The 21,821-nt window shown below is 37.1% G+C and overlaps 1 protein-coding gene across 1 annotated transcript in view; it reads left to right on the top strand.

The window, feature by feature from the left end:
• LOC121368405 (spermidine synthase-like) overlaps window positions 1-21,791 on the top strand; it is a 54,276-nt gene extending 32,485 nt beyond the window's left edge. Inside the window, exons 4-7 of the mRNA XM_041493117.1 lie at window positions 16,264-16,417; window positions 17,785-17,868; window positions 19,545-19,690; window positions 21,515-21,791. Of these exons, the coding sequence (XP_041349051.1) occupies window positions 16,264-16,417; window positions 17,785-17,868; window positions 19,545-19,690; window positions 21,515-21,637 (507 nt within the window). The 3' untranslated portion in view covers window positions 21,638-21,791. The remainder of the gene's footprint in view (window positions 1-16,263; window positions 16,418-17,784; window positions 17,869-19,544; window positions 19,691-21,514) is intronic.
• Window positions 21,792-21,821: the final 30 nt, after the last annotated feature.

A 21,821-nucleotide genomic window follows, 5' to 3' on the forward strand; every position in this document is an offset into this window, starting at 1 on the left:
TTGTCTGCTTGGTGAGCATTAATTGGTCTCATAGCCTGTAGGGTTGTTGCGATGTCGGCAGAATGGTACCAAAAAATGTGTTCATTTTAGCAGTTAATTTGCTATACATAGTTTGTTCTATACATTAAAATTTATTAATACTATATAGGGGGGGGGGGGAAATTGGGACTTTACACTCAGTTCGTTTTAACTGGTAGTTTGTTGTAAGCGTGTTCGTTCTAAAAGTACTTTACTGTATTATAATGCTGAAACCTGTGCAGAATAAGGTAAGATTACACTGTTGAGATAATGGCAGAACAAGGTAATATTATAGTATTGAAACCACCACAGAGCAAGATAATATTATTATAATGCTGAAACTAGTGCAGAATAAGGTAATATTATAGTACTGAAATCACAGTAGAATAAGGTAAGATTACACTGTTGAAATAATGGCAGAACAAGGTAATATTATAGTATTGAAACCACCACAGAGCAAGATAATATTATTATAATGCTGAAACTAGTGCAGAATAAGGTAATATTATAGTACTGAAATCACAGTAGAATAAGGTAAGATTACACTGTTGAGATAATGGCAGAACAAGGTAATATTATAGTATTGAAACCACCACAGAGCAAGATAATATTATTATAATGCTGAAACTAGTGCAGAATAAGGTAATATTATAGTACTGAAATCACAGTAGAATAAGGTAAGATTACACTGTTGAAATAATGGCAGAACAAGGTAATATTATAGTATTGAAACCACCACAGAGCAAGATAATATTATTATAATGCTGAAACTAGTGCAGAATAAGGTAATATTATAGTACTGAAATCACAGTAGAATAAGGTAAGATTACACTGTTGAGATAATGGCAGAACAAGGTAATATTATAGTACTGAAACCACCACAGAGCAAGATAATATTATTATAATGCTGAAACTAGTGCAGAATAAGATAATATTATAGTGTTAAAATCACAGTAGAATAAAGTAAGATTACACTGTTGAGATAATGGCAGAACAAGGTAATATTATAGTACTGAAACCACCACAGAGCAAGATAATACTATTATAATGCTGAAACTAGTGCAGAATAAGATAATATTATAGTGTTAAAATCACAGTAGAATAAAGTAAGATTACACTGTTGAGATAATGGCAGAATAAGATAATACTGTACTGTTGAAATCACAGTAGAACAAGGTAAGATTACACTGTTGAGATAATGGCAGAACAAGGTAATATTATAGTACTGAAACCATCACAGAGCAAGATAATATTATTATAATGCTGAAACTAGTGCAGAATAAGGTAATATTATAGTACTGAAACCACCACAGAGCAAGATAATATTATTATAATGCTGAAACTAGTGCAGAATAAGATAATACTGTACTGTTGAAATCACTGCAGAATTATAGGATAGTAAATGAGCTTCCATTTTGTATAATGTTTATGTCCTGAGTGAAATAATTTTCAATTGTCACTAGCTTTAGGCACATAAACATGATACGAAATGGTAGCAATTTTAATATTCTATCGATTACTCATAATTGATCATAATGTATATCACTCAACTCGTTTGTTTAACATTAAGGTTGTAGTGCGCCAATCGATGATGCTGAAGTGTTACGTCTCACTTTGATAGGTGTCAATATATTTTTAATCATATGGGCAATAGTACGGTAAGGTAATTACAATATTAAGATAACTGCAGAACAAGCTGATATATAGAGGATAATAAACGAGTTACCAGTTATTATCAAATTAATTTTTTCTCTAAAAGCCTTTATTTTCGACGCTTATGCACGAAGGCCAACCTGTATAGGAACGATGTAAACCACTTTACGCACTGTTCTGAGAATTACTATAACGTTGTAATTTAATCACATTCATAGATAATTTTAAAAAACACAAGTTCTCTTTATTCTGCTTCCAAATCTTTAATGAATTGCATTAAAATGACATTTTGTTATTAATTTAACACCAAAAACAGAGACCCGTAAAGGCAAACTCTTTAAACTACATGACATCATTTTGTGTGTTTGTCAAATCGTGATGACGTCATATTTAGTACCGACAAAGTCATTGGTTTGTAAGCGTCAAATTGTCCAATAGTATTGTTCGTTAGACCAATGCAGAATATTTCTCACTGAGAAAATATGGAAAATATTTTCCCTGTTATGAGTGACCGCTGGGGTAATAAATAAAGATTATTATACAAGCTTGTGTGTCGTACTGATTTTACAAAACAAGTGTCATGATTTTTGTATTGCCCGAGTGAGGGTAATATATGAATTCTGACAAGAGTTTCAGAAAATCAGTACGATTCATATGCAAGTGTAATAATTTCTTATTGTTGTTTTCTTTATGAATAACAAGATAATAATATAATATTGAAACCAGATTAGAACAAGGTAATACTATAATATTGAAACCAGATTGGAACAAGGTAATACTATAATATTGAAACCAGATTGGAACAAGGTAATACTATAATATTGAAACCAGATTGGAACAAGGTAATACTCTAATATTGAAACCAGATTGGAACAAGGTAATACTATAATATTGAAACCAGATTGGAACAAGGTAATACTATAATATTGAAACCAGATTGGAACAAGGTAATACTATAATATTGAAACCAGATTGGAACAAGGTAATACTATAATATTGAAACCAGATTAGAACAAGGTAATACTATAATATTGAAACCAGATTAGAACAAGGTAATACTATAATATTGAAACCAAAATGGCTGAATGTCAATAGAAAACTATTGACAGATAGTACACATTCTTAACTAGAGTTGATTGGGCTTCCATTGTTGTGGTTGTCCAATTTGCCAGTACATCAAAGGCCGTGGTATGTACTATCCTGTCTGTGGGATGGTGCATATAAAATATCCCTTGCTGCTAATCGAAAAGCGTAGCCATGAAGTGGCAACAGCGGGTTTCCTCCCTCAATATAAGTGTGGTCCTTAACCATATGTCCGACACCATATAACCGTAAATAAAATGTGTTGAGTGCATCCTTAAATAAAACATTTCCTTCCTTCCAAGTGGCCGAGCAGTTGCGTGTTAGGTCTTGGACTACAAATTTCATGTGAGTCGGTGCTGTATAGGTTCGAATCTTGCCAGCTGACAGTGTGTTTTTAAATATTTTACTTTCATATTGTGTTAAAACTACAGAAGAGTGGTTTTAACACTAGTACTGGGTTTTGAGGGAATTGCAGGTTACAGAGGATCTGGTTTTGAGTGGTTTCAAGGTATGATGTTTGTTAGTGCTCTATGGAATATGTAGTTACCCCTTTTTTAATTCTACCCCTCTTTAGAATTTGTTGGGGGGTTTGTTTGTTTTGTTTTTTTTTGTTTTTTTTGGGGGTGTGTGTGTTGTTTTTTGTTTTTTTTTTGCTCCAGCAGTTTTATTTGTTTCTGTTCTTTTTTCACTGATACAGATGAATGAGACTAATTCCAACTGTGACAAGAAGGTGAAGATGTTCCATTCTGATTTGAGCACCGAAACAGACCAGTGGTTTTGTGATGATTGTGATGACCACCAGTACGCTGTCTCTCTGAAGATCGATGAGGTCCTCCATCATAGCCGGTCACAGTACCAAGACATCCTGGTCTTTAAGAAGTAAGCCACCATTTACACTTAAACATTGTCGAATGAATAGTGTGTCGAAAGTGAAAGGGGTTCGTTGTTCCAATGATTAGATCATTTACATTGTACAAGAACTAAATATATATGTCCAAAATTCAGGTGTCATCCTAATAGATTTAAAGTGATATATTTGGGGGGGGGGGGGATTTATTAATCATTGGTTATGTCAAACAGGGTGGGACATAGCCCAGTGGACATGGTCCAGTCCTAGTAGATTTAAAATGATATATTTGGGGGGGGGGGGTTTATTAATCATTGGTTATGTCAAAAAGGGTGGGACATAGCCCAGTGGACATGGTCCAGTCCTAGTAGATTTAAAGTGATATATTTGGGGGGGGGGGGGGGGGGGATTTATTAATCATTGGTTATGTCAAACAGGGTGGGACATAGCCCAGTGGACATGGTCCAGTCCTAGTAGATTTAAAATGATATATTTGGGGGGGGGGGGGATTTATTAATCATTGGTTATGTCAAACAGGGTGGGACATAGCCCAGTGGACATGGTCCAGTCCTAGTAGATTTAAAATGATATATTTGGGGGGGGGGGATTTATTAATCATTGGTTATGTCAAACAGGGTGGGACATAGCCCAGTGGACATGGTCCAGTCCTAGTAGATTTAAAATGATATATTTGGGGGGGGGGGGGGGATTTATTAATCATTGGTTATGTCAAACAGGGTGGGACATAGCCCAGTGGACATGGTCCAGTCCTAGTAGATTTAAAATGATATATTTGGGGGGGGGGGGGGGATTTATTAATCATTGGTTATGTCAAACAGGGTGGGACATAGCCCAGTGGACATGGTCCAGTCCTAGTAGATTTAAAATGATATATTTGGGGGGGGGGGGATTTATTAATCATTGGTTATGTCAAACAGGGTGGGACATAGCCCAGTGGACATGGTCCAGTCCTAGTAGATTTAAAATGATATATTTGGGGGGGGGGGGGATTTATTAATAATTGGCTATGTCAAAGCAGTGATAAAGGATTCGCTTGATGTGCAGTTGGTTTGGGATCGATCCCTGTTGGTAGGCCCATTGGTGCTATTTCTCTTTCCAGCCAGTGCACCACGACTGGTACCTGTATATCAAAGGCTGTGGTATGTGCTATCCTGTAGGATGGTGAATATAAAAGGTCCCTTGAAAAATTCTTATTCCTTACACGCAACAATATTCCGGAATTATGCCCTATCATTTGCAATTTTGTAAAGAGATGCTTTAAGTTGCGTGAAAGCATATGAGTTGGAAGTAATTTCAAATTGCTTGCATTTCACATCTGTATAAACTAATGGAGAATGTACGAGGGTGTTGTGGATTTGTGAAAAATAATTCACGAACCCCATAGGGGCGAATTGATGTTTTTTCATGGCTCTACACTTCTGACAATCGTTGCTTTGCCTAAATATATATTATTATCACTAATAAGGCTTAAATTACATATGTATTTGTTGATGCAGATGTTTGTTGATGTAATTAATGTAATTAATGTATATTTATGTTATTGTTACTGCAGATAAATGTATATTATATTGTTATTTGTGCTCTGCCCATATGAGGGTGTTATATGCAAATAAATTATTCTTATTCTTATTAAGCAATAATGTGCATTACATACTCTTCAAAAAAAGTAGGGGAACCTGAAATATTATTATCAACTATTAGACCACACACATCCTAGTAAAGAACGTTCAGGTCTGTCTATTACACACCGAAACACATTCCATAGTTTGTACATGCATCACGCAGTTGCCCCGTACACGTGCGTGGGGTATCATTCTCGATTTTGACAATTTCCATTATTCACTGTGGAACATTATTTTAGTCAAGCTTTTTCATTCTGTTGATCATACAGTTGTTATTGTTTTGTTTTTGGTCATTTTTATTGTTTGAATTTGCAATTTACTGATGAAAAAACATCGACTTTCAATTTTCACTTCTGAACCCAGTCATCCTTCGAAATCTTTGGTGGTCATAAACCTACTGTAATACTGAACTACCAGTTGTAATGTTTGCCCAATTAATTCACTATTATCATATAACCATTCCCCACAGCTAATATACCTTACAATTTTGGCAATTGTAAATTCTTATTAGAGTTCCCCTACTTTTTTTGAAGAGTATATGTTATTGAATATGCATACTGTCACTTTTAGCTAGAGGTTGGCAGGTCTTGGAATAGGGCAGAATGCTTGATTTTAACATTAGTCAAACATTCCCCGGCTCCCTCTTTCCACCCACTATGGGTCATTATTTAGTATATGGTAACGCAGAATGTGTCCGATTCGACCTAGTATGCATTGGTGTTACTATTATTAGTCCCCTACCGGTCCAACCGAAGGGGACTATAGGTTTCATCTCTGTACTTCTGACTGTCTGTCTGTCCGTCCATCTGTCCCACATATGTTTTCCGGACTTTTTTTCCCAGAAGACCTTGAGATATTACCATGAAATTTTGTTTATAGCTTTATCATGTACTGTTACAGATCAAGTTTGACTTTCATGGTGATTTACCAATTTTTGATGGAGTTATGGCCCTTGAACTTAGGCAAGTGAAAATTGTTTTTCTGGACTTCATTTTTAGGTCTTGAGATACTGAATTGAAATTTTGTATATAGCTTCATTATGTACTGTTACAGATGAAGTTTAACCTTTGTGGCAATTTACCCATTTTTGACAGAGTTATGGCCCTTCAATTTAAGAGATATGATTTTTTCCCCCGGAGTTTTGTTTTGCAATACCTGAAAATATTCAGGTGAAATTTTGTATATAGCTTTATATGTACTGTTACTGATCAAGTTTAACTTTCATCGTGATTTACCCACTTTTCACAGATGTTTGGCCCTTGAATTTAGGAGATACAAAAAATTGTTGGGTCAGGTAGGGGACGTGTCACGTGTATTGCTTTAGCAGTACTCTCAAAATGCTTGTTAAGTCTGTCTGTCTGTCTGTTTTAGCAAGCTGTGTGGAAATGTGCTGGTTCTGGATGGTGCTATTCAGTGTACAGAGTGGGATGAGTTTACTTACCAGGAAATGATAACACACCTCCCAATGAATAGTCATCCAGAGCCTAAAGAGGTAAAGTGAAAGTGAAAGTAGATGGTCATAATAAAGATAACCAGGCTAATTAAGTCTCAGGGCTCCCATTTTTGTAGAAGGGCAGGCTGATTTTTGCCAGAATTAAATTGAAGTGCCTGAATTTGGATAACAACATTTGTTCATATTAAAAAAAGAGAAAAAGTTAAAAGTTTATTTTATTTAATGACACCACTAGAGCACATTGGATGTCAAACATTTGGTAATTTTGACATATAGTCGTAGAGGAAACCCACTACATTTTTACATTAGTAACAAGGAATATTTTACATGCACCATCCCACTGACAAGATAGCAGATACCACAGCCTTTGATATACAATCGTGGTAGGTGGGCAGGCTAATTTTTTACAAAATATTTATTCATTAAAAAAAAAAAAAAGAGTCGTAGAGGAAACCCACTTCATTTTTCCATTAGTAGCAAGGGATCTTTTATATGCACCATCCTACAGACAGGATAGCATATACCTTAGCCTTTGATATTCCACTTGTGGTACACTGGCTGGAATGAGAAATAGCTCAATAAGCCCACTGAGAGGGATTGATCCTACAGACCGACAGCGCATCAGGCGAGCGCTTAAATACCATTGGGCTATGTCCCACTTCATATTAACATTACTACCATATAGCTCTATAGGATTTCAAACAATTTTATTGTTTTTTTTAACTCAGTTAAACTAATATTGTATGTATACTCTTCAAAAGAAGAAACGCAAAACCACATTGTCGTAACATTTGGAGAATTGATTTAATTATTGAATGGTGAGTCCGATAATTACCAAATGTTGCAGGATTGTTCACAATTCACTCTAGTCCATTGTGAGTAAGTGATAGGACACACCACCAAGGTCAAGGTCATCTGGAGTCAATACCGGGTGTGGCCTCCGCGTGTGTTGACAACTGCCTGGCACCGCCTGCCCATTGAAGCAACCAGAGTACGGATGACGTCCCGGGGGATGGTGGCCCACTCGGCCTGCAAGGCTGCTGCCAGCTCGGGCAAGGTCTGGGGCTGTGGTTGTCGCTGTCGGAGGCGTCGGTCCAACTCGTCCCATAGATGCTCAATTGGGTTCAAATCCGGTGATATCGATGGCCAAGGAAGGACATTAATGTTGTTGTTCTGTAGGAAAGCCGTTGTGAGACGTGCTGTGTGAGGCCTGGCGTTGTCATGTTGGAACACTGCGTTGGCGTTGGCCATAACTGGAACGATGTGTGGCCGGAGGATCTGGTCAGTGTAGCCCTGTGCATTCAGGTTGCCCTGCACGTGGACCAGGTCAGTTCTGCCAGTGTGTGAGATGGCTGCCCACACCATGACACTACCCCCGCCGAATCTGTCCACTTCCTGCACGCAGTTTGCCGCATAACGTTCACCACGCGCCTATACACGCGACATATTCCATCATGACGTCGGAGCAGAAATCGGGACTCGTCACTGAACCACACCTGTCTCCATCACAGTTGAGGCCCATTGTCGATGAATCTGGCACCACTGCAGTCGGAGTCGACGGTGTTGTGGTGTTAAGATGACACCTCGAACTGGACGTCTGGCACGAATACCTCACGTAGGCGGTTCCGTACGGTCTGGTCGGATATCCTGCGCAAACCTGGTATTGCTGCGGCTGTGGAGGTGGCAGTAGTCAATCGTTCCCGAAGGTGGCTACCCGGATGTAGCGGTCCTGCCCGGGGGTAGTGACCCGTGGTCGACCGGATCTAGGGAGGTCACGTGTTGATCCATGTTGCTGGTAACGGTCCCACAGTCTGGAGATGGTGCCTGGGGACACATGGAATGCCCTGGCAACGGCCGTTCTGGATTCGCCTGCGTCTAGTCGGCCGATGGCATTGTTTCTCTGCGGTTCACTGAGACGTGGCATGTCCTGGATTGTCAACTGTCGGCCAGATACAGAGGCCAGGCAAGCGAACACCCTGCACTTTTATACTGTCGGTGTTCATGTTGCACGTGCAGACAACGCACGTGCACGTGCAGTGGCTGCGTTTTTGCGAATATTCACATTTTGGAACTTTATTGTACAGTAGCTGCGTTTTATCGAATGTAACCGTGGGAATGTGTTTGGGACATGCAATGACCTTATATTCACAAAGCATGAACCGGTAGGAAACATAAAATCGGAGTTATAACCCATTTGTACCCTTTTGCGTTTCTTTTTTTGAAGAGTATATAAAGGAGAGGGCCTTGTAAGATAGTAAACTTGTGCTTGATCCTTTTGATCTTTGTACAATAAAATATGTTTTCAGTCAATGATTTTAAATACATGATGAAAAGGTTTCAGGTCAGTTTTTTTGCCTCAAAGTCTCCATCGTTTTTGGCTTTTTGCCCAAATTTGAAGATATGCTTCTGACCCCTTGTCTTGTAGTACACTTATGTAACCAATGACTGGCATGTTTAAAAGACCTTGTAACCAATGACTGGTGTGTTTTGAAGACCTTGTAACCATGCAAGCAACTCTACCTTGGATACACTGTAATATCTGTATGCCAATTTTTGGAATATTGATACGAAAGCTGTCACAGTAATTGAAGTGTGATCAAATCAGTGATATGGCAAGGGCGGATGCAGTTTTATTGAGTCAGCAGATGTTGTCTGATGTGTGTGCAGAATAATCATGTTTACATGCGTTGTATAATCAATCATGACAGATGTATGGCTAGTGGAGAACATAAATAGAGCATGATATATTAATAAATTATCCAATTACAAAATTTCTGTACTTGGTTTAAACAATATTTACTAACCAGGGCTGGCCATATCTTAAAATTTGCAATTGCCCGCAAGGCAAGTAACTCTCAAATTTCACTTGCCCACAAAACAATTAACTCATCCCAAAATGTAAGCAGTTTAAATCAAAATTTAAACTGTATTTGTCAAACAATTTCACATCATGCAAAACACTTGTAAGCCTTGTATTACTAAATATGTTTATTTACCTTATTTTAGAATCATCATGAAAAATATGCTACTTTGTTTTGTTTTTGGTTTCTTTGTATGGTTTTTGTGTTGTTGTTGGGTTTTTTGTTTGGTTGTTGTTTTTTTTTGTTTTGTTTTTTTTTTTTTTGGGGGGGGGGGGGTTTTGGGGGGTTATAACAGAAGGGTGTACCAAAGAGATCTTATGTTTTTAAATATTAAAAAAACCAATTGATGATGAATTTTACTTGTAGAATACAGGACATTGCATTGCAGGTTTTCCTTAGACTCTCCGGCGTTTGTAGTGCAGGGCGCACATTAGTAAATTTAAAGTGGCGGAGCAATTTTTTATGTTGTTGTTGGAAGATTTATTTTGTTAATAATTATGAAAATACTTCAATCGGGATTTAACGAGTGCGGTAAGTTATACATGTTTTGTGTGCGTCTTCATTTGTTGCACTATTTTGGTTGAGAAACGGTTGAAACATGGTGCCACAAGTTTTTGAATACCAGCTATATATACATGTAGGGTATGTAAAAATATTCAGACGTAGAAATAACCACACTTTCTATGTCCCTTCGGACTACAGTGTTTGGCGCTCTCGATGTGAGTCCGACATACAGACTCATTCGGAGACTGCTGTTCTTTAACATTTAGTCAATTAAATGTTAATTATATGTATATTTATACATCAATTTAATTGGAAAACAAATGTGAAAATTTGCAGAGGGACAACCTAATTTCGTAATACGAAACACTGCTAAGTTAGTGAAAAAACAGACCGAGCTGTGGGAATTCCCTGACCTATTTAAATGGTATCAGGTCCCAATACCCAGTGTTTGTGATTAACGGTATCCCGGTATCCCGATATCCCGGGGAAACCAGAATTTAATTTTGGATACCAGACTTCAAGAACCCAGTATCCCACAGGGATGCCATATAATAAAAAATTCTCAGGTGGGATACCAGATTTTGAAATGTTAGTATCCAACTGGGATACTGGACAAAATATTTAATCTTGAACACTGCATACCAGGTCGTTTTGTCCTCATACTGGGTAGTTACGCCCTCTTTACAGGGTCGTTTCGCTCTCATGTTTATGTAGGGGATATCTACATGTCGATTGTGAATGATGAATGAATTTCTTTACATGACTAGTTGAACATCAGATATAGGTTATCAATTTGTAAACACCTGCAATATATACATATGGTAGTAACGTGTGTATGAGATGTGTACGGGAGATAAATAGTGTATCTGAACACAGATTTTCTCAGTATATATCTATATGACAACATATATGCATTTCATAGTACCGCTGGTACTTGAATATTATGTACCATAGTGTGTATGAAAAGAGAGAAGTTTAGAAGTAGTTGTGTTTGATCATACAGGTTCATGACAGCACATAATAGATACAAACCTGGTATATAGAGCATATATATAGAGCCATTTTTATGTATGTCTAAAGACATGTTTATCTGAGTACACCTTTTAGTATATATAGATACACACAGGACTAGCTCTGGCAGTTGCCAAATTTGCCAATTGCGAAATTTAAAAACAACTGGCAAATCTTATTTTAAGTTGGCGAAATAATTTTATCAAAAATAACTGGCTTTCTGTCATTTTTTAAGTTTAATTGATAGTTTGGCGAAACCTTGTGTTAACCCAGAGCTGGCCCTGTACATTATTATGGACTAGCTAACACTAATAATAGGGGATCGGGTGGCATAGCCATCTACTACAAAACAAAATACCATAAACAGGTACACACAGTCCAAACAAGCAGCGCATACAGCCTTTGGCTCAGACTTTCAAAAACACACTTTGGGTGGTCACGTGATCTGTATATATGTTGTCTATATATACCACCAGCAGACTCCCCATATTTTTAGGGCCAATTCCAAACACTCGAAAATGAACTGTCAACATTCAGCGAAAAGGGCTCGGTCTTGATAATGGGTGATTTTAACGCTAGGACTGGGGATACTCGCCTACCTATAGTAGACTACATAGAACATGATCCCACAAATCACATACCTTTTCCATCTGATTACATGTCCGATAGCATATACTGACAACAACACTCGCAGGACATAACTTACAATAATCACGGCAAAAAGTTAATTGAACTATGTAAAACAAGTGGTGTCAGAATACTCAACGGACGAACACCTGGGGATTATCTAGGAAAACTCACATGCTTCAACTACCAGGGAAACAGCGCAGTTGACTATGTTCTAACCGATGACAGAACTATGAAACATGTAGTCGTCTTTACATCTCTTACTTAACAAAAGAATCTATCCACTGCTCCTTATCTGTCATACTGAAATGTAACATAACCCATACCAGTAGTGACACTATTCCACTTCATCCAATACATACAAAATATCAACTGTTTGAAAAAACAAGATGGCATATATAAACAGTCTCCTAGGTGATGAAGCACAATACAAAATACAAACTTTTATGAATGACTCCATCAATAACTCCTACACAAATATAGAAACAGCAGTAAACAAGTTCAACAACATACTCATTGGAGCAGCATCTAGATCATGTCCCAAAACTCGCATCTGCAATAACAAAACAAAAAAGCTAAAAATTAAAAAAATGCTAATAGACATTCAAATCCTCAAGAGTAAATTTACCGAAATTGTTAAATCACTATCTAAGGAACCCAATAACACTAGAATTAGGGGAAAATACATCCAATATAAAAAACAACTAAAGAAAGCAAAGAAAGCACACAAACAATCGGAAAAAAACATGTTGTATGACAAACTCCAAAACCTACACAACAGTAACCCACAGGCCTATTGGAAAATAATAAATAACCTAACAGAAAGAACCAGCAAAAGTATCAACCTGCCAGAAAATATGGCAAAGAAAATACACGAACATTTTAGAGATATAAATGCTGAACCTACCCAAAACACAACCATGAATATAGAATCTGATGCTAGATTGCTCAATGAACTTTTGATAACGGAATCTACCCAAACTAATAACAATGTACTAAACCAAAGTATCACGATCAAAGAGATTAAAACAGCCCTACAATCACTGAAAAACAACAAGACATGTGGCTTAGACCAAGTTACAAACGAAATGTTAAAATATGGAAATGAAATCGTCATATCACCCATAGCAAAATTATTCAACACAGTATTCCAGTATGGGATACTATCGTCCTCTTGGACAGTTGGTTATATCACACCAATACACAAAAAGGGATCTAAACAAGACCCAAACAACTATAGGGGAATTACCATTACAAGCTGTCTAGGGAAAATATTCTCCTCCATATTAAATAAACGATTAACACGTCACATTGAATCAGAAAACCTAATAGCAGACAACCAAGCTGGCTTTAGAGAGAATAGAAGAACTACAGATAACATTTTTATCATAAAAACACTGATTAATAAATACATTGAACAGAAAAAAAGCAAGCTTTATCTCTGTTTCAATGATTTCCACAAAGCATTCGACACTGTTTGGAGAACCAGCTTACTCCTTAAATTACTTAGACTGGGTATTGGCGGGAAATTCTTTCAGATCTTAAAAGCTATGTACAGCAAAACCAAACTAGCCGTCAAAATTAACAATCAAATAACTGACATGTTCCCATCTACAGTAGGAGTGAAACAGGGAGATAATTTAAGTCCCACTATGTTTAACATATATTTAGCCGATATGACATTCTCCAGCGACTGCCACTCGCCCCACCTACTAAATGAAAGAGTGTCGCATTTATTATGGGCAGATGACCTAGTACTTTTATCAGAAACTCAACAAGGTCTACAAAAAGCATTAGACGAACTCCACACATATAGCCAACAATGGCACTTATCAGTCAACTTAAAAAAGACAAACTCCATGGTTATACAGAAAGGAAAACCAAAACATGTAGCATTTCAGTACGGCATGGAGCAAATCGAACAGACACACACATATATCTATTTGGGCTGTACCATTAACACCAATGGAAACTTAAGTACAACCAAAACAGATCTTACAACTAAAGGACTTAAAACCCTATTCAGACTTCAAAAATCCTTTTCTGGATCACCTCCACCTCCCCAGATATATAACAAACTATTCGACACCCTAATCAAACCGATCCTTCTCTATAACTGTGAAATCTGGGGCATTGAACTAAATAATAAGATGAAAATACATGACCCTAATAAACTACTAGACATTTTAGAATCAGAACCATTCGAAAAAGTACATATAAAATTTTGCAAATTCAACTTACAGGTAGGAAGAAACACAACCAATATTGCATGTAAAAGTGAACTAGGCAGATACCCACTAATAAATGAAATAAATCAGAAAATTATAAGCTACTGGGCACATCTACAGAATCTACCTCAAGAACGCACACTTCTACTTGATGCAGCTCAATACAGCAAGCTACTCGATAACAATAACAAAAACAGCTTTCACAACTACACAGCAAACATGCTTAACAAAAACTGCATCGACATAACAGCTATTGACACTACACCAAAAAACAAGAAAACTCTCAACAAACTAGTAACTGAAAAACTACAACACAACTGTTATATTATCAACACATAGTACGACCATATCAACTTGCCCTATACCTCGAAACATTAAATAATTGTAACCTAAGAAGACATGTAACTAAACTTAGAATATGTGCACACCGCCTCGAAATCGAAAGAGGCAGGTATCACAATATTCTCAGAAAAGACCGACTCTGCAAGCTTTGCAAAGAGGCAGTGGAAGATGAGGCACATTTTCTCGTGGACTGCAAACAGCTAGAAACGAACAGAAGAAAATATTTTATTACACTCACACAAAAATTCCCAATATTCCAAACACTAAATAAATACGAAAAATGTTATTACATCATCAACTGCCCTAAAAAACAACTCATTACAGTCGCACAACTCTGCTCAGATTTGGACACAGCACGAACTAGCCTTCTAACTAGACCCCCTGCCACTTAATAATATTTATTTATTTTAATTAACCAAATATCGAAGAACAGACAAAAGACAATAGAACCTGTTACACTACATGTACTTGTGTGAAATCGATGAGGTACTCACTACTCAAACTTTCAAACTGTAACATGTTTTTTGTGTGTTTGTGGTGTGTGTGAGAGAGAGAGAGAGACAGAGACAGAGACACAGACAGACAGAGACACAGACAGAGACACAGACAGAGAGAGAGAGACAAACCAAGACAGGAAAAGAGAGATGGACCATAATGTACAGGACATGCAAATCTGTCCATGGCCAGTGAAAGTAAAACATAACAAGAGTACTGGTGAGGTAAATGATACACCCATTAAAAGTAGGTCACAGCGACATATATATATATATATTTAATTACATCTGCTCTAATAAATTTATTTAACAAAAAAAAGAAAAGTATTTCAGTATAATTTACAAAACAATTTACTCAGGCTGTAATTTCCCCAGTACTGTCAGACATGGGACCCTGGTGAAAAGAAGCTGGATAAATCCCTGCTAATATGCTGTTTATTTAGTTCACGATTCTGTTACATTTTAATTCCATAATGCTCTAAAATACATCTCGGAGATCCTGACTTTCCCCACACACTGTCCCAAACCAACCCTGTACCATGTACATGTACCTTCTTATTTCCAGCAGGCCATTGTTTTTTTCTTTCTTATCGGGGCATATTTCTTTTGGCCTGCTATTTTAGAAAATGTCAGGACAGCACATACTATGGCTTTTGGGCATTGGTTAAATCAAGGGGTGAAAAACCAATCGGATATAATGGGTCGATATTCTATGACTTGAGCACCTCAGAAGAGTGCTGTACAGACTGAGCTACCGTAAATCCTGTCTTAATGGAAGTGGCATTTGGCTTACCGGTACTGATGTTCTGACCATATTGGCCAAAGTACTAACAATTAAATCCAGGGTTCAGCCTGCAAATAGTGGCTATAACATTTAACATTAGCAGAGGTGTCAGAACTAGGGCGGCTGGTGCGGCAACCACCACCCCAATATTTGGACAAAAACTAAATCTATAATTTTTGGGGGTGTGAGTTTGGTATTGGGACGTGATCACACCCCTTTTTACCAGTACTTTTGCTACAAAAATGTGTATAAGATACCTACCAAAAATGTTTCTTAAATGCAGAAGAATGCAGGAAATGGCATCTAGAATTCAAAATATTTCCAAGGGGGGGGGGGGGGCCCCTGAACCTGAACCCCCCCCCCCCCCAGCACTCCCTTGCTTTGTTTGGGTCGACATTCGCCTCCCCAGTATTAATTTGCTTCCGACACCTCTGATTAGGATTATAAAATGTTTAAATTAGCCATTTTGTAATATTTTTGAAAGAAGTAGTACTCTGCATGTTATCTCAAAATTGTGCTGAAACTAAATTATTCCCAGTACAAGCCCTGGAGACCAGGGCCCATATTTTCGAAGCAATCTTAGCCTACGAAATCGTAAAATTATCGTAAGCTATGACGTCACTATGGTGTGTGCTGTAGTGACGTCACACCCTACGATGGTTTTACTATATATATGGGCCCAGAGCAGTAAATGTTTTTTTGGTGGGTTTTTTAGAAAGTTATTGAAGTGAGTAAGCAGTTCATTCCAAGCATGTCAGGCTGGTTCAGTGACCCCAGCGTCACTGTCCACATTCAAGATGCGTCTGAATATCTCGGCAAACATGTTGGCAAGTTTGACGTCATCATAACAGATTCATCCGACCCTGTAGGTACGTTCAGATAAATTGGATTACATCAAACCATCTTCTGTAGTGTAGTGATTGAAGCAACATACCCAACATATTACCCTAGTTTTTAAAAAACAATCATTCATCTAAGAAGTAATGGTTAATGAGACAAGCTCTCCCTGTTTAAACATCACAGACTTTAGCTTCTCTCTGTTATAAACATATCCAAATGTGTGTTGCAGGTTTGTAGACGAACTAAACTTAGTGTCTATTTTTACGTGCTGAAACTAGGGTCTTAGCCTTTAAGTCATCAGCCTTGTACAGGGCTCACACGACCGGGCGAAGTAGCAGACCTCAACGTGAAAAAAATGTGGGGAGTAATTAAAAAAAACTAGTTTTACGTAGACTTTTACATAATGAATAAATTCAACATACAAAACAGATGTCGAAATTATAAAATAATACAGGCAAACCTGTCCTTGCAGATTTCTAATAAAATACAGATTGTAAAAGATAACTTGTTTTTGCGTATTTAATTTTTTGGATTAAAAATTCAAGTCTCCCTGTTGTTAAAAACTTCGCCCTCTCTAAAGTTTGAGAGAGAAGTGAGTTCGCTCTATGATTTGGACCTCGCGTGAGGCCAGCATATAGAGATTGTCCTGAGGTTGTTGCCATTGCAAAAATTAATAAAAGAAATGCCTTTAACTCATGCATCCAGCTTTACAATCAGAAAATATCATCACTGACCCAAGTTTCCAATGACAAACATTTTATATATAATTTTGAACCTACATTTTTCAACATCAAATTGTATGAAAATAACTGACGTAACACACTTGTAGTAGTGTAATATTTTAGGGAATATCTTAGTGAGTCTAATTACACAGCAAAATAAAATGTACAGTACTTAATTAATTAATTAGTTTTACTCAATAAGCAATCCCATCCATCATCTTCAAAGTCTGTATCATCATTTACTTTTGGCGAATACTTTGTTGCACCAGTTGTGAAGCATTTGCTGGAATAAGAAATAGCCTAATTGGCCCACTAAAATAAAAATTTCACAATTTCACAATTTTTGATGACTCCCCAGAAAATCATAGTACCCTGTTTCAGAAATATCCAATTATTTAAATTAAAAAATAAATTAATAAAACTTCAAAATTTCCTAAACATTCTCTCTATTAGCTTGTGGAGAATGCCCCAGAGGATCACTGTGATTTCAAAATAATCCAATCAAAACTAGGAGAAGAAAAAACATTGATAGACAACCGACGGACAGACATTTTTAAATGTGAAGGTTGAATCATGATCTGAAACCACATCCACAGTCTACTATACAATATTTTGTACATTTGAAAAATAGTGTTGTTGCTCTTGTGTTTTATTTTTGTTTCTTTTATTTGTAGGCCCAGCAGTAGACCTTTTCCGGTTGCCATTTTATGAAAAATTAAGAGATGGTTTGAAACCAAATGGAGTGGTCTGTTGTCAAGGTTGATATTAAACTAGGGTTTTTTCCCCGATATTCAATGTATTTTATACCTCATTTAATTTTTTTTAATTGTTTTTAGGTGGGGGGGGGGCATACATTTTTAATAATATGTTTTGACCATGTTATGAGGTGTCCTCAGATGACTATACATTAATTCTTAAACATTATTAACTGATAATTTTTCCTTTAGGTCATCTTCTAATAATTCTAAAAATATATATATTTTTAATTCTATACTGGTGGGGCAGAACGATGCGAGGTCGGTCTGGGATCGATCCCCGTCGGTGGGCCCATTGGGCTATTTCTCGTTCCAGCCAGTGCACCACGACTGGTATATCAAAGGCCGTGGTATGTGTTATCTTGTATGTGGGATAGTGCATATAAATTACACCTTGCTGCTAATCTAAAAAGTAGCCCATGACGTAGCGACAGTGGGTTTCCTCTCTCAATATCTGTGTGGTCCTTAACCATATGTCTGACGCCATATAACCGTAAATAAAATGTGTTGAGTGTGTCGTTAAATAAAGCATTTCCTTTCCTTTCTATACTGGTAGATAAATTAAATTATTTTGTTTTAATCTTTTTATGGGCATATGGTAGAAGGTATATTTGAAGGTTGAAGGTATTATCTTGTGGGATAGTGCATATTTTGTATTTTGAAGGTATATTTTTTACATTTCAAAGAAAAAGTTAATAAATAATTTGGCAAGAAGCTACGATTATGCTACAGCGTTCAAAATAAACACTTGTCCGTTTGTCCTGACAAGTGAAAACTGCTCGGACAAGCAAAATATACCTTGGTGGTTATCCAGTGGACAAATAAAAATGTTCAATGACCAATCAAGAACATTGTCCTTGCACTTGAATAAAACAAATAATTTCTTTGGACAAATGAAATTATAGGTGGACAAGTAGATTAGTAGATGTACTTGTCCGATGAACTAGTGAAATGTTCTGCTCATTTCCATCACTGTGCTACTTTAAGATTGCATCTTTAATGATTTGCTTAAGAAGATTGTCCTGAGTTTGTTGAAATTGTAACTTGTTTCTACCCAACAGAGCCTTTCTAACTGCCAAAATTACATGTTAAATACATCGTCTTATTTAGAATATCAGTCTCCATTATTTTATTCAATGTGTTTGTGATTGTCTTAAAGTTTTCAGTAGCCCAAACTGACTAATTTCATACATACAAAAACATATTATTTTATTAATAACTTATTATAAGTAAAATAAGATTTGATCAACTCCTTACTTAGCAAATAGTATGATAGTCAGAAACATTCGTATATAGACACTGATATTCTAAACAAGAAAAAATTATTTAATATGGAAATTTATCTTTTACATTTTCATTTCAATTTATTTTTGTGCTTGTGTCCAATTAAGGTTCAAGCACGCTGTCCTGGGCACACACATCAGCTGTCTGAGCTGTCTGTCCAGAATAGTGGGTTAGTTGTTAGTTGGTTAGTGGTTAGTGAGAGAGAAGAGGGTGTAGTGGCCTTACACCTACCCATTGAGCCCTTAAGAACTAATTACTCTGGGTTGGAGCCAGTACCGGGTTGCAAACCCTGTACCAACCAAGGCTAGTAATTTAAACTAATTTTAGTCATTACAAAAATATTAGTTAGTCTAAAACACCTTACACTGGCAGCAAACTCGTATCTCATTTTTCAGGACTGACTTTGTGGTTTGACCTGCCTACAATTAAAGATATGGTTACCACCTCTAAGATGGTCTTTCCAAGTGATGCATATGCGCTGGGAAATACCCCCAGCTTTATAGGGGGTTCTACAGGTTATCTTCTCTGTGCAAAAGAACCTGTAAGTGTTTTATAGTAATTTTATTATTTAAGTTTGAATACAGGGCCGGCCCTCGCAGAAAGCAAAAATAAAAAACCTCTAAAAGAAAAATCTGTTTTTTAAGTTTAAAAGTGTCTTTTTAAAGGGACATACCCTAGTTTTTCAACACTAAGGCATATTTTTTACTATTAGAGCTGTTTATGATCATTGAATTCAAACTTTACAGTCTTGTATTTTATTGTTTAGCATATCCATTTCTGTACAACCAAAGTTTTTTTGGTCATCATGGCGTTTCTAATACCACAAAATGCATGTTTTATATATTTAAAAACGCATGTGCACCTGAGAAGTAACAGTTATGGAGTCGATTTTTAGTCTTATTTTTAACGGTATTTCACCGTTTCAACTTCACAGACTCTTGTTTCACTCTCTTGTAACGTTATCCAAATGTATTACAAGTTTGTAACTTAACCAAACTTGTCTTTTTCTATTTTTACTTTAAAAGTGTCATTTTCATCTTTTCTTTCTGACCCCCAGATGTGGTACCCTGCCCCGAAAACCCCAGTGTGTAGCAACTGAATACTATGAATTTATTTGTTTAGTGTTGGACAAGTAATATTTTCATTGGTAATAATGTTTATCCAGTGGCAAAAACTACAAAATCGATAAAGCCCCCGACCTATGCCAGTTCATACTGATCACACCTATGCCAGGTCATACTGATCACACCTATGGCAGTTCATACTGATCACACCTATGGCAGTTCATACTGATCACACCTATGCCAGTTCATACTGATCACACCTATGGCAGTTACTGTCAGTGCAGGGCGGGATTTAGCTCAGTCATTTGAATGCTCACCTTGGGTGCTTACGTCGCAGGATCAAACCACCTTGGTGGATCCATTCAACTGATTGCATTTTTTTCCAACAAGTGTTATGTGCTTTATCAATTTGTAACCCTTTATCAATCATAAACACCATTTATATGTATATGTTATTATGTGGCAACATTATAGGCCTAATAGTTTCTAACATTTCTGTTCTGTGCTCGAATGTGGACAGTTTCGGCAGACTGGTAACACATTTGCATAATAATAAAAAATAATACACGGTTTAACCAAACACATTAAAATTTGGCAAATAACTAGTTACGGTAACAAAGAAAATTGTGCTAATTTTAGCTTTTTGTAAAAGTTTTATATCTTGCTTTGGTGTGTGTGTGTCGGGGGTGGGGGGGGGGGGGGCTCTGTAATATCCATTGAGTGTCATGTTTACATCTATGCTGAAGAAGATTTATGATGAAATATTAAAAGGTCCATTTGCTTCAGTTTACATTAAAAAAAGTCATAAAATTATGGGCGAAATTACTCGTTTTGCGCGAGCTCACATAGATAAATTTATACACGGAGTCAGTGTATCTAGTATACAATGTTCTACATTCAAGACTAAACCATGGCTTGTCAGTTTTAAGACAAGAAATATACTGATCAACACAATCACCAGTCACATGACCCTGTTCATTACAGGGGGTAGGACATAGCTCAGTGGTACAATGCTCGCTTGATGCATGGTCAGTCTGGGATCGATCCCTGCCAGCATACCCATTTGGGCTATTTTTTTCTCCAGCCAGTGCACCATGACTGGTATATCAAAGGCCGTGGTATGTGTTATTCTGTCTGTGGGATGGTGCATATAAAAGATCCCTTGCTGCCAAATGAAAAAGAGTAGCTCATGAAGTGGCGACAGCAGGTTTCCGCTATTAATATCTGTGTGGTCTAGACCGACCTGGGCCTGGGCGGCCAGCTATTGTTTGTAGCATGATAATTATTATGGTTGTTTTCAGGTGTTGGTGATTGGAGGGGGAGATGGAGGAGTGGTGCGGGAGCTTCTAAAATACCCCAGTGTTGAAAACGTCACTCTGTGTGAAATCGATGAGGTACTCACTACTCAAACTTTCAAACTGTAACATGTTTTTTGTGTGTTTGTGGTGTGTGTGAGAGAGAGAGAGAGACAGAGACAGAGACACAGACAGACAGAGACACAGACAGAGACACAGACAGAGAGAGAGAGACAAACCAAGACAGGAAAAGAGAGATGGACCATAATGTACAGGACATGCAAATCTGTCCATGGCCAGTGAAAGTAAAACA

The sequence above is a fragment of the Gigantopelta aegis genome, chromosome 3 (genome assembly GCF_016097555.1).
Source record: "Gigantopelta aegis isolate Gae_Host chromosome 3, Gae_host_genome, whole genome shotgun sequence".
Classification (NCBI taxonomy): domain Eukaryota; kingdom Metazoa; phylum Mollusca; class Gastropoda; order Neomphalida; family Peltospiridae; genus Gigantopelta; species Gigantopelta aegis.